At 37.5% G+C, this 14,566-nt stretch overlaps 2 protein-coding genes across 4 annotated transcripts in view; one reads left to right on the top strand and one right to left on the bottom strand.

Annotated features, from left to right (window-relative positions):
- The first annotated feature begins 3,521 nt into the window (after positions 1 to 3,521).
- LOC144975140 (uncharacterized) lies at positions 3,522 to 7,493 on the top strand. 2 transcript variants are annotated; one of them, XM_078918917.1, is made up of 2 exons: positions 3,522 to 3,737; positions 5,543 to 7,493. In XM_078918917.1, the coding sequence occupies exon 2, from the start codon at positions 5,543 to 5,545 to the stop codon at positions 7,037 to 7,039; it is 1,497 nt and encodes a 498-aa protein (XP_078775043.1). In that variant the 5' UTR covers positions 3,522 to 3,737; the 3' UTR covers positions 7,040 to 7,493. The 2 variants fall into 2 exon arrangements, with proteins under 2 accessions (XP_078775043.1, XP_078775042.1); XM_078918916.1 differs by having other exon boundaries at positions 3,531 to 3,767.
- A 1,456-nt stretch (positions 7,494 to 8,949) lies between these two features.
- LOC144975142 (uncharacterized) overlaps positions 8,950 to 14,566 on the bottom strand; it is a 17,163-nt gene continuing 11,546 nt past the window's right edge. For both annotated transcript variants that reach the window (XM_078918918.1, XM_078918919.1), the window contains exons 7-9: positions 13,078 to 13,244; positions 12,476 to 12,698; positions 8,950 to 9,810 (exon numbers count right to left, since the gene is read on the bottom strand). In XM_078918918.1, the coding sequence (XP_078775044.1) occupies positions 9,727 to 9,810; positions 12,476 to 12,698; positions 13,078 to 13,244 (474 nt within the window). In that variant the 3' untranslated portion in view covers positions 8,950 to 9,726. The remainder of the gene's footprint in view (positions 9,811 to 12,475; positions 12,699 to 13,077; positions 13,245 to 14,566) is intronic.

The following is a 14,566-nucleotide window of genomic DNA, read 5'->3' as shown; positions in this document are numbered from 1 at the left end:
CGGGTTCGAGAGAAAACAGCAAACAGGTGCTGTGTTTATAGACCTATCAGCGGCGTACGATACGGTCTGGTGCGATGGGTTAATGCTCAAACTTGCAAAAATCATAAGGTGCAAAAAGACCTTGAAGTTGTTCTCTTCGATCTTAGGGGAAAGGCAATTCCACGTCGCGCTGGGAGACGTCACGAGCAAAGTAAGGAAATTGAAGAATGGGGTCCCTCAGGGGTCGGTACTTGCGCCAATGCTGTTTAACGTTTACATTAGCGATATGCCGAACACTTCCTCCCTGAGGTTGGGATACGCAGACGACTGGGCACTCGTTACTCAGAGTAAAGTGTGGACCCGTCTCGAGAGCGTACTCAGCGAGGACGCCACCAGACTCAAATCCTACTTTGACAAGTGGTACCTGAAGATGAACACTTCAAAAACCGTGGCCACTGCATTTCACTTATGCAGTGGTTGGCACACCCGTAAACTGAATGTCCTAGTCGGGGACCAGCCACTCCCATATGAGCCGCGTCCAAAATATTTAGGGGTGACGTTGGATCGCAGCCTTACCTATCGGGTTCATCTCGAAGGGGTTGCCCGGAAGATAGAGAAACGCAACAGTCTTCTGAGGAAGCTGGCGGGATCGACTTGGGGCGCTAGCCAAGCGCTCCTGAGAACATCCGCCCTGGCACAATGCTATTCCTCCGCGGAGTATTGCGCTCCAGTGTGGGGTAGAAGCAGAAACGTTGAGAAGGTGGATGTAAAACTTCGCAAGTCGATGCACATAGTGTCGGGAACGCTAGCAACAACCCCTAGAGAATGGGGCCCGATAATGGCAGCAATCCAGCCCCCCGATGTCCGGGGGGAGACCATTACGGGAAACTGGCTGAGTAAGATCAAAGAGAGAGGGAATGGGGATACCCCTCTCATGCGCATAATGAACGGTGCCCCCGTTTCGAGCCGAAATTAGTCCCGGCAACCCTTGTACGCAGAATCCCTGACTACGGACAGAGCTGCACATACGAGATGGAAGTCGGTTTGGACGAATTCAATCCCTCGTGGGGGCGGGGACCTACACTCCTCTAAGCTTGGTGAGAAGTTGCCAGACTTTGATACCAGTAAGAGGAGACACTGGGTAGCTGCGAATCGGCTTCGATCGAGGAGCTGCCTAACGGCAAGTGCGTTACATCAGTGGGGTCTAACTTCCTGTCCAATATGTCCACGCTGTGGGCAAGAACCCGAAACGGCAGAGCATCTAGTCGAAAGGTGTGTTGTGACGATGCTACCAGGCGGGTTCGCGACGGTGCACGAATGCGGACCGGACTTTGCTGATTGGGTCGATCGTCATAACATAATAGTGTGAACCATAAGAAGCTGCTTCGTTTTGTCCTGATTCTTGTCGGAGTTCCTTGGCTGGGAGGGAAACAGTCGAATGTATAATTATAGTTTTGGGAGATGATATTTTTTTCCTTGTAAATCACCTCTCTGTTATGCATTGTATTATGTTTAGTTTACAGATTATATGATATGATTGGTAAACATTTGAGTGTATTCCTCTTAGTTGGGACCTGTGCTTGTGTCTGGATGAGACTTTTAGGTGATCTCAAACTAAGTACTTTGACGGTGTGCTCTTGGAATCTACATCTGTTCCCTATTTGAACCAATTCCCCTTTGTCTTACCTTTTCTTTTGTGCTTTAATTGTAATTCTAGAACTTTTTACTATCCCATTTTCTTCCTTTTTACTGGCGCTGATATGACCTAAATGTGTTGCAAGTGCCGTAAAACCCTTAAAAACAAAACAAACCATTTGATATGGGCTCTATCTGGAGCCTGAAAAAAAAAGAGCCATTAGGCCTATGGAACCGGAGTTCATTACGGTTTCTGTAGCGTGAAACGAACAATAGCAATTGCTTGCTACTCTTTGGATAGGATGCTAGTCTATCGCAAACTACTTACCGCCAAATCCAGCTACCCAATCACTGCTGGGTGGACAGTGGGGCCAGAACAAAATCTCGATTGCACCTGGGATCGATCTTGGACCCTTTGATTGTGAAGCGAGTGGTCTACCAACTGATTTATCTTAACTCCCCAAGAGTCTTAGAGGGAAAATATATAGATTTATTTTCTCTTAGAGAGGATATTATTTCCTCCTTGTAAATCATCTTAGCAAGTGCCATGAAACCCCTAAAAATAAATACTGGTTATAAAAACACAAGCACTGAAACGATCTATCAGTTTAGCAAGTGCCGTAAGAAAACCCAAAAATAAACTTATGAACTAAAATGACCAAAAAGTTGCGCAAGAATTGTGAAACTCCTTTTTTTAAAAATGACCCACTGGCAATTAAATGAGCTGAAAGTTTCCAAGCGCCATGAAATTAAAAAAACAACAAAAAAAAAACCAAAAAAAACAACAAAAATTAACACTAGATGACCTAAAAGTTTTTCAAGCGCGGTGAAACATTCCTAAAAACAATTGAATACTGACTCGGAAATGAAATGCTATAGACGTCTATTATAAGTGTCGACGCGCTATGAAACCTGTGAAAGTGAAAACAAAACCAAAATGGAGACCACTCATCCTTGACACAGGTAACCAACCCCATAGTGTGTTATTGGAACCACGGCCATAGTAATAGTGCTTATCATTAACCAGTTTACTGACTGATTATGAAAAAAAACAAACCCAACTCGTATTTAAAAATTTAGCCAGAAATCTCGTCCTTTAAATATCGATCGATTTAAATGACACTCATCTTGGCAAAAAACTCTCAAACCTGTGACTATAAGGAAGACTTCGCGAAGCCCCAGGTTTGAGAGTTTTTGTTTTTGTTGTATTTTTTTTTTTGGCCAAGATGAGGGTCGTTTAAATAATCGATATTTGAAGGACCAGTTTTCTGGCCAAATTTTAAAATATGTTGTTTTTTTTTTCCAGAGTACTAACCAGTTAATTTTCGTGCTCTGGAAAAAATTTGTATATTTAAAAAAAATGGCCAGAAAACTCGTCTTTCAAATATCGACCGATTAAAATGACTCTCATCTTGGCAAAACACATTTAAACCTGGGATTCCTTGAATACTTCGGGGAAGTTTTTCTGACCAAATGTTGAAATATGTGTTTTTTCATTGTCCGGCAGTTAACTCACTCAATCCTAGAGATTTTTGCTACTTTTCAAAATTGGTAAAAAAATGTATTAAAAATGAGCATGTACAAAGATAGTTTTATTCAGCTATCATTAACATGTAAAAACAAAAAAATATTAGCTTATAATTAGCCTATAATTTGTCTCAGAAAAATGTAATAAATAAGCATGGGGTAAAAGTAACCCCGAGTAGACTACGGATGTAGTCGGTGTTAGGGTTGAGTGAGTTAACGGGTTAATCCCGAGTTCCGTCCTTAGTAAATATGTAGCCTACTAGTATGAATGGTCATGGGTCATTTCAGCTTGCATAGTATTATTATTATTATGATTCAATGTTCGATCTGTAAGTATAAGTCTGTATTCGTGTCATTGGGTGTGTGTGCTGGAATGACTCGATGTGTTTGACTTGAAGTGCCTATGTGTTGTGTTTGTGTGTCGTTATAATTGGGGAGCACATTCAAAATCCATTGATAATTTGTTTTGTTATTTTTAATTACTCAAAACCTCTGATTTTTAAAATTGATTTTATTGATAGGTCATTAAGTGGGTCATCAAGGACTTCTCCACTCCTGTTTTTGAACATAATATTATCTATCACAGACCTCGAACGGTAAGATTTCTCTATCACAGACCTCGAACGGTAAGATTTCTTGTAAACATATAATAATTATAGCATGCCAATCGAATGTTAGGAAATGATAGATGGAACAATTTTGAAGATTTTCACAAAGATATTGCCAATGATAAGATTAACAAAATTCAAAGACACGAGTTCCACCCTCTGTACAAGGAAATCAAAATAAGCCACAAGAGTAACAAACGAATACACATGAAAACCAAAGGACAAAGATATTTTAATTCATGTTTACCATCAGCACTACGAAACTTTAGGATGATTTTTATTACGTGAAATTATAAAGATACTATATTCGTGCGGCTATGTGGTCTAGTGGTATGACACTCGCTTTCTGATCGGAAGGTCCTGGGTTCGAGCCTCGCGCTCGGCGTGTAGTTGAATCCTTGGAAAAGATTCTCTACTCACATTCTCTCACCGTACTCAAGTGTAACATGTGTACCAGGCCGTTAATAGCATGTCTTCGTCCGAAAAAATTGTAATATCGCCTAACAGGCGTCATGTCCCGTCCTACATGATAAATTTTGCTGTTGACCAGGGACCCCTTGCAAAGCGCTTTGAGCACATTTAGTGGATATTGCACTATATAAAGATCAATTTAAAATATTTTTTTTTTAAATCTATTTATTTATGCATGTTTACATGTTGCTATACTTACATTCTTTATTATTTATAATTTATTCATGCATTCCAATGTTTTACCTTTTTATCACCCTGTGTTGGCTGCTGTGTGCAATCCTTACAAATCAAATATCAAAACTCTTAAATGAAAAATTGTTATTGTTAATGTTATTTATTATTATTATTTTATTATTATTATTATTATTATTATTATTATTATTATTATTATTATTATTATTATTATTATTATATTATTATTATTATTATTATTATTATATATCTATTCATATATTATTATTATTATTATTATTATTATTATTATTATTATTATTATTATTATTATATTATTATTATTATTATTATTATTATTATTATATTATTATTATTATTATTATTATTATTATTATTATTATTATTATTATTGTTATTATTATTATTATTATTATTATTATTATTATTATTATTATTATTATTATTATTATTATTATTATGTTATTATTATATTATTATTATTATTATTATATATTATTATTATTATTATTATTATTATTATTATTATTATTATTATTATTATTATTATTATTATGTATAAATCTTTGTTAAAATAACGATGAATGATGTGTAACGCATTATGATAATTTCCATTCAGGATCAATAACGTATGATATCTTATCTTAAATAAACTTTGAATCTTGAATCTGAGATCTTATTGCCACCTATGTACTGGATAATTGATCTCTCGTCTAGTGCTAGTTCTTGCTCTTTTAAAAGGAAGGTGGAGATACGCTCTGTCACCCACGATGGTGTGGGTATTTTTTTTTTGAATTGTTATTATTATTATTTATTTATTTTGCAAGATAATGTATGCAGTGGGCAGTGGCGTGGCATGCTTACAGTATAAGGTGGTGTCAGAATCAGAAGAAAATGGTTTAAAACACGCTCTATTTGTAAATACAAAAGAAAGAGAAAAAAAATAAAGAAAATACTTACTCAAATAAGTAAGAGACGGTATTGTTTTTTGTTTTTTTTTAATGCTGCATTCCATTTTTAAAAGATGGATGCGGTGCCAGGCACCAAATCAACCAATGTAGCCACGCCACTGGCAATGGGCCGACTATGCTTTAATTATCTATTTATATTATTTTCTCTCTCTTTTCCAGATGTACAGGTCGTGGAAGCGACGATGGATGAACATCATTGTTTTCTTCTCGTCAATTCTTTGTCTTTTCAACCTTTACGCCATTTTCAGAATCCTCTCCCCATACGGCACGAACAGGAAAAATCTTTTGGAAGAAAAAAACCGCCATCACAAATTTCAACAGGACTCAGAGGACGGAGAAGTGAATTTCATACCGGAAACATCCGTGTGCGCATATCGAACTGCGACGCACATCGACGGAATGGACGTGCAATTAAATCGACCTCCGTTCCATCACTTCACGAAGAACATGAAGTGTTTCTTAAATGGCTTTGCCGCCATTTTTGGACAAGAATTTGCCGTTTTCAACACGGCCATTTTGGATCCGGATAAAATAAACAGAAGCTCTATTTCTGCAAGGGGAGGCGAGAAAATTGATGACGTATGGGACCAGCCGGAAGAAAAGGAATATCTCTCACTATTTCCGGGTTACTTTACCATCCCCTGCAAATTTCCACCTGTTCTTAATTTTGATGAAACTGATTTCAAGTTCATGTGGGCTAAGATTCTTCGATGCCATAGCCACTTCAATAATAACACCGACGCGCTTTCAGCTAATTCAACGAAGATCTCTCATCATATTTCTGGAACTACCATAGCAATAACACGATATGAATATGCAAATTTCTACCACACGTTGACATATATATATAATACCTTCGTGCTTCAACTTCTTCTCTCCCAAAAAGGAGAGCGGGTCAACGTTCTTTTCATGGATGCACATCCTGAAAGTAGACTGGACATCATTTGGTCAAATCTTTTCGGGAAAATCATGCGCGCTGGAAGATTGCAACTTCCGGTAACCTTTGAAAAACTAGTTTGGGGAATCCAGGGATACAGAAGTCCGTTAAACGACCACCATTCCCTCACAGTGCCTTATTTGGAAGAATTTCGTCATTTCTTTTTAACACGACACGGAGTGAATTCCGCCATATTCTCCAATCACGTATTAGATTGTCGACATTTGAAAGCAATGGTAATATGGCGACATGATCACGTGACTCACCCCAGGAATAAACTAGGACAAGTGGTTCGAAAATTCTCCAATGAAAACGAGATTCTAAAAATAGTGCGGGATGTGTTGAGACCTTTGACCTCCTCTACGCGCGACGTCAACGACACGGAGATTGCTGTCGGAATGGCTTTGGAGACGATGGAAATGAAACAACAGTTGACTCTTGTTTCAAATTGCGACATTCTTATCGGAATGCACGGTGCTGGGCTGTCGCACACGCTGTTTTTGACACGGTCCAGTGGTCTCTTAGAACTGCTGCCCTCCTACAGCTCTCCCGATCTGATTCATTTCCAAGCCATGGCCCGCTGGCGGGGCATTGGTTACGAACGCTGGCACAATGTCGAGAGGGCGATGGATAAGGACCGATCCGAAACGTATGTTAGGCCCCATATTATGAGGAAATTAGTGAAGTCTATACGTCAAAGAATATGTCCAGGTGCTTAAATTAATTTAACTCGTTGTCTACGACGTTGAGGTCGTCCTCGTCGTCGTCGTCATCATCCCCCTCATCCTCCCCCTAATCATCATCATCATCATATCATCATCATCATATCATCATCATCATATCATCATCATCATCATGGTCGTCGCCGTCGTCGTCAAAAACAACACCAACAAAAAAAAAAAAGAAACAACAACATCATCATCATCGTCGTCATCATCAACCTCATCATCATCATCATCATCATCATCATCATCATCATCATCATCATCATCATCATCATCATCATCATCATCGTCGTCGTTGTCATCGCTGTCTGTCCATATCGACATTTATTGTCATGGTTTCTGTGCAATATTAAAACTATAATAAAGCTGATAACACATTCCAGTCACTGGTACAACCATGCAGACCATAACAGTAACGTCTATCAAACGTTGGTAAAAAGTATAAGATTATTTTTCTCCTTTTTTCCTTTGTTTTTTAACCCCTCTCTCTCTCTCTCTCTCTCTCTCTCTCTCTCTCTCTCTCTCTCTCTCTCTCTCTCTCTCTCTCTCTCTCTCTCTCTCTCTCTCTCTCTCTCTCTCTCTCTCTCTCTCTCTCTCTCTCTCTCTCTCTCTCTCTCTCTCTCTCTCCGATTTTACGATACGTTGTGTAGCAACAACGTTTCTTAGAAATAGGGAAGAAAAGTATGATGTCAAAAAAACAAAAACAAACTGGTTCCTATTTCATTGGAAGTGTTAAACCACTCTTCCCGGGGGACCTTGTGTAATTCATCATCTTCTGATTTCAGAGTGATGTCGTCTTGTTTTCTCGTCTAAATGTAATATTATGCTGGTCGTCAATAAATATCATCCATCCTCGCTCTTTTACGTCCCGTAATCCTAAGAATCTACCTATACGTCCTAAAAAAATTAATTTAAAAACGAGCTCTTATATAGCGCAACATACACTAAATGTGCTCAAAGCGCTTTACAAGGGGTCCCTGGTAAACAGCAACATTTAACGTGTAGGACGAGACATGACGCCTGTTAGGCGATATTACAATTTTTCGGACAAAGGGAACGCTGTTAACGGCTAGGTACTCATTTTACACCTGAGTGTGGTGAGAAAATGTGAGAAAAGAGTCTTTTCCAAGGACTCAACTATGCGCCGAGCGCGGCTCGAACCCAGGACCTTCCGATCCGAAAGCGAGTGTCATACCACTAGCCACATAGCCTACTAATGAAATAGTTCTGCCGCCTTTATGTAACCTACTCATTATTAGTATTCGATCCAATGGACTGGTTACATACACACTCCCGGTGATTTCGGAACCAAAAGAGTAGAGGGTTTGATGTCACGACTTTTCTTACCCATTAACCCTCTCTTTACTAACTATAGGAAAATCATCACATTCGTTACGATACAAACCAACATTTTTCTTATTCAAATTTCCTTTGCACATCATAAAATTGAAAGACAATGAACAGTGTGTTGTAGAGCATGTTTTGTTAAAGAAATTATGTATGGCAAGAACTTACTGCTATTGTGTTTGAGTGAAAAAAAAAGTCTATTTTTGTGTTAGTTTGGTGTGAAGTTTTGGGGAAAATCTTGAAAATGGCTGGTAAGGAGAGAGTTAAAAATCCAGCAACTGTTTGATCGAGTCCTTGGAAAAGACTCTTTACTCATATTCTCTAACCGTACTCAGGTGTAAAATGAGTACCTGGCCATTTACAGCGTCGTTTCTGCCCGAAAAAAAGTTGTAATATCGCCTAACAGGCGTCATGTCTCGTTCTACATGTTACGTGTTGCTGTTGGTCGGGGACCCATTGTAAAGCGCTTTGAGAACATTTAGTGGATATTCCGCTATAAAAAGCTCACATTTTTTTTTCAATATGTCATAGGATAAAGAAACACGAAAAATGATTGGTTAAGATCATCACAACAATGTATTAAAATAACATAAACATTAAATAACATAACATAAACATAAACATATACATAACATAAACATAAACATATATATATATAATATATATATATATATATATATATATATATATATATATATATATATATATATATATAACATAACATAAACCAGTTAAACATCATCACCTATCTTATCCTCTTCGCTTTTTGAGACAGCTGCTTCATTAAGCTTAAGATGAATGGAATGGTAAAACTTGAGTTAAAGTAAGTATTCAGAGAAGGAAAATTGGAAGTAAAAAATATATAACATATCGGAATCTAGTCTATTTTTACAAAAAAAATATCCCCGTCTGAATCAAATGTTTAGAGAAAGGGCCGACATAAACTTCTATTTCTCTGAGTAAATTTACCCATCTTATTAAAATTGGAATGAACAAAAACAAGAAAGAGTTTATAATTTTTTATTTGCATACTGATATTTAAGATATATATGGGGATTTGAACTCAGAATGAAGGGGTACAAAACCTTGTCAAATGCATTTGTGTTAGCTGAACCAAACATGAATATCGTACTCGTATGTGTTATAATTTGTCTTGCAATGACATTGTTTATAAAATAGTATCCAATTTAAAAGACAAAAAATTAAATATGATGGGTTTTCGTGATGATAAAAACACATATCTAGATAGAATCAACAGATGTACCGCTATTTCAATGATAATTTTGCTTGAAGGTGAAGGACAGTGTTGTGACGTCATTGAAAATGGAGGTGGTCTACAGTTTCTCCCATCCTTCGTCATCAATGTTTGCGTAGGTGATGGCACAGCAGCTGACTAGCTTGTCATCTTTATCGTGAAGCTGAAAACGAAGAACAGATCAAAACAAACTATGAACTTTTCGATCCATAGAATGTGCTCAAACCGCTTTTAAAAACATCCCTTTCATAATAATAATAATAATAATAATAATAATAATAATAATAATAATAATAATAATAATAATAATAATAATAATAATAATAATAATAATAGTAGAACTTTACTGTCAATAAATATGGCAATTTGTCATTTAGTTACACTTGTTTTAACGTTATATTATGATAACTATACAATTGAACAGATATTTCACTCCTACTTATTCTCTCTCTCTCTCTCTCTCTCTCTCTCTCTCTCTCTCTCTCTCTCTCTCTCTCTCTCTCTCTCTCTCTCTCTCTCTTCCTCTCTTTCTTTCACGAGTGCGATATATACAACATAAACATATTCATTTCATTTTCAATTCGTTACATTTGCGGTAATTCGACACCAAATATTATCATCATTATCAATTGGTCAATTAATCTAACATTAAATAAATTAATCAGTCAACCAGTCAACGCATCAATCCTTGGTTTTGCTGTACCTTTATTCATCCCATAGGGGAAATTTATCTCTTGGGCCTATTCCAAGGGAAGACTGGAATAACCCAGGCGTCAGCCGCGGTGTAGCGCCGCAAATTGAGCTAGGGTGAGGTGACTTGCTCAAGGCCACACAGCGCATCGGCAGGTGATCGAACTCGGTACCTTTCGGGTCGGAAGCGAAGATCTTACCGCTGAGCCACGCTGACCCCTTTACAGGGATATCGGGCGTTGTGTACTAATTTGTAGGTCTGATAAGCCAAATTGTTATGAACCGACCTGTACTTGTTTGCAGGTCTGATAATCCAATCGGCATGATCTATATTAACTTTCCATGTGCTCGAGGTCATTGGTCATATTGCAAAGGGACCAACTTAGTGAAAAGTGTTCAAAGATTTTGAACTGTCTAACAATACGATTGGTCATTGTGTTCACTTGACACATAGGTATGTTTACAACTTTCATAAACAAAGCAGCGTGTTTACGTTTGTTCAGAAACGTCCAATCGTTGGACAGCAACACATCACGTGATTGATGACTCGGTTGGCATTCCTAATTGGAGTCATGTATGTAATGGAAATCTCAAAAAAAAAAAAAATAACGCAAAATATTGTTCATTACAACAATGTTAAGCTTGTAGGCCCATAAGTTGATTCGGATGTCAGACCTGCATATATCTACACGTCGTTATGAACCCTCAACCCAACACCTCCTAACACTGTCCATTACAATAACAATGTCAACTCAAGCCCATATTTACGTTCGCAATCAGACCTGCAAATTTATGTGCACGGGGCCCGAACCAAAAGGAACTCTCTAAAAGATGGACAATACATGACGCCATTAAGATGCTTTTATAAATATAGATAGTTCGAAGATGACGTCACTGATGTTTTTGTTATTGTTTTTTGCCATCCACGTTTATGAGTACTTCTCACTAAACTGTATTCACAACACTATAAACCTTCAAGGTTACACACAGTTTTGTGTGTTGGCCAGTTTTACTCCCGGGTGGCAATGTTGTGAACTTCTTAGCCAAGTGCATACTATCTATATCGGCAGAGATAACGCTATTGCCGTCTAGGATATTATTTAGAGCTACTGTGTTCTTGTTGGATGACACTCGCTTTCGGATCGGAAGGTTCTAGGGTTTGAGCCACGCTCGACAAATAGTCGAGTCCTTGGAAAAGGCTCTTTACTCACATTCTCTCACCGTACTCATGTGTAAAATTAGTACCTGGCCGTTAACAGCGTTGTCTGTGTCGGAAAAGAAAAATTATAATATCGCCTTAACAGGCGTCGTGTCTCGTTCTAAATGTTACGTGTTGCTCAGGAACCCTTGTAAAGCGCTTTTAGCATGTTTAGTGGATATTGCGCTCAGGCATTAACCCTCTCCTTACCAACTATAGGAAAATCGTCACATTCGTTACGATACAACCAACACTTTTCTTATTCAAATTTCTTTCGTACATCATAAAATTGAAAGAAAATGAACAGTGTGTTGAAGAGCATGTTTTGCTAAAGAAATTATGTATGGCAAGAACTTAACTGCTATTGTGTTTGAGTGATAAAAATATATAACTAGATGTTATGTTTGTGTTAGTTTGGTGTGAAGTTTTGGGGAAAATCCTGAAAATGGCTGGTAAGGAGAGAGTTAACTCATTCAACCCAAGAGATTTTTGCTACTTTTCAAAATTGGAAAAAAAAATGTATTAAAAATGAGCATGAACATAGACAGTTTTATTCAACTACCAGTAACACGTAAAAAACTAAAAATATTAGCTTTGATACTTCGTCTATAATTTGTCTCAGAAAAATGTAATCAATAGGTATATGGTGAAAGTAACCCCGAGTATAGATAGTGTGCGCTTGGCTAAGAAGCTCACAACATTGCCATCCGGAAGTATAACGGATCAACACACAAAACTGTGTGTAATATTGAACATTTATAGTCTGGTTAATACAGTTTAGTGAGAATTACTCATAAACGCGGATGGCAAAAACAATAACAAAGACCCGATTGACATCATCTGCATACTATCTATACTATGGATAATAAAGTCGGTGTAAGGGTTGAGTGTGTTAAGTGTCTGTTTCCATTTGGGTCTATGATGATCACTAACTGCTTACCACAATCCCGCGTCCAAACATTGATTCAGGTCCGTAAAGCTCGTGGTGAGTGCAGTTCACATCCATTTTGGATACGCCGTTGTTGTTGATGATGACGTTGCCCCAGTCGTCTTCGTGCGCGTGATGATCGTGCACGCTGTGATCGTGTCCGTCGTGATGACCGTGGTTGTGGCCGTGATGATCGTCGTGTTCGTGCTTGTGATCGTGCTCGTGGTCGAATTTACTGGGGAAATCAAGAAAGAAAGAAAGAAGGATATCATCAGTTCCTAACGGTGCGAAGGCTATAATAATAATAATTATTATAATAGAAATAATGAAATAATAATAATAATAATAATAATAATAATAATAATAATAATAATAATAATAATAATAATAATAATAATAATAATAATAATAATAATAATAAAATAATAATTAATAATAATAAATAATAATAATAATAATAATAATAATAATAATAATAATAATAAATAATAATAATAATAATAATAATAATAATAATAATATATATATGATGATGATGATGATGATGATGATGATGATGATGCTGATGATGATGATGATGATGATGATGATGATGATAACGGCGGTATACCAACCCTTCTTCGTGGTGTACGTGATCGTGTGTTCCAAAAGATTTACACCCATCCGTGAAATCGGCATAATCGTGAACGTCAAAGAAGAAATCGTGTTTGCCGTCCTTGATGCCCGGGCTAGGGCCCTTGAATCCTCTCAAGACCATTTTAGTCTCCAAAATACCGTGAGGCTGTGAATGGTTCAAATAGATTATTACAACTTCATAAGGTTCAAGAGGATAAATACTTAGTATAATGAATAATAATTAACATAATAATAATTGAGCTTTTATACAGCGCAATATCCACTAAATGTGCTCAAAGCGCTTTACAAGGGGTCCCTGGTCAACAGCAACATTTAACATATAGGACGGGACATGACGCCTGTTAGGCGATATTGCAATTTTTAGGACAGAGACAACGCTGTTAGAGGCCAGGTACTCATTTTACACCTGAGTACGGTGAGAGAATGTGAGTAAAGAGCCTTTTCCAAGGACTCAACTATGCGCCGAGCGAGGCTCGAACCCAGGACCTTCCGATCCAAAAGCGACTGTCATAGCACTAGACCACATAGCCGCACTTGAAGCACTTATAAAGCGCACATTTTCCACTCAAAGGTGCTCAGGGCGCTATGAAAACAATAAACCACAGTTAAGTTACAATCAATAGTTAATCAATGCAGAAATCAACATACACAACGGACTAAAAAAAAGGCACGGGGAAAAAGTTCTGTTTCAGATTCTTTAATGAAAAGCTGGATCTAGTTTTAAAACTTATGCTATTCCGTAACCGAGGGGCAGAGATACAGAAAGCTTTCCTGTTAAATTTGTTTGAAAATTTTCTTACGTTATGCAATATAAAGAGTCAGCAGATCTCAAAGCTCGAGTTGATTCTAGATAGTATGCGCTTGGCGAAGAAGCTCACAACATTGCCATCCGGAAGTATAACGGACCAACACACAAAACTGTGTGTAACAATGAACTTTTATAGTGTGGTTGATACAGTTTAGTGAGAATCACTCACAAACGCGGATGGCAAAATACAATAACAAAGGCTTGAGTGACGTCATCTTCGTTCTATCTATAAATAGATAGTATGCGCTTGGCTAAGAAGCTCATAACATTGCCTCCGGAAGTATAGAGGACCAACACACAAAACTGTGTGTATCCATGAAAGTTTATAGTCGGGTTATTACAGTTCAGTGAGCATTACTCATAAATGCGGAGTCAAAAAACAATAACAAAGGCCCGAGAGATGTCATCTGCATACTATCTTTTGGGAGAAGTTAGGTCTTGGATGTAAGGAGGGGAAATTTCGTTCATGGATTTGTACGCAAAGCAAAAAAATCTTAAAATCAATTCGAAACTTTACTTTAAATTAAATACGATAAAATGTGCGACTATGCTATTTGGTCTGATATAGTGGTATGACACTAGTAGTCCTTGGATCAGAAGGTCCTGGGTTCGAGTCCAGAGCGTCGCATTGTTGCCCCTGAGTACTAGATATAGAGCGA

The sequence above is a fragment of the Berghia stephanieae genome, chromosome 6 (assembly GCF_034508935.2).
Source record: "Berghia stephanieae isolate SIO BIC M18660-M18661 chromosome 6, UCSD_Bste_1.3, whole genome shotgun sequence".
NCBI classification, from domain to species: Eukaryota; Metazoa; Mollusca; class Gastropoda; order Nudibranchia; family Aeolidiidae; genus Berghia; species Berghia stephanieae.
The sequence above is the reverse complement of the archived record's forward strand: the minus strand, read 5'-3'. Positions and strand labels throughout refer to the sequence as shown.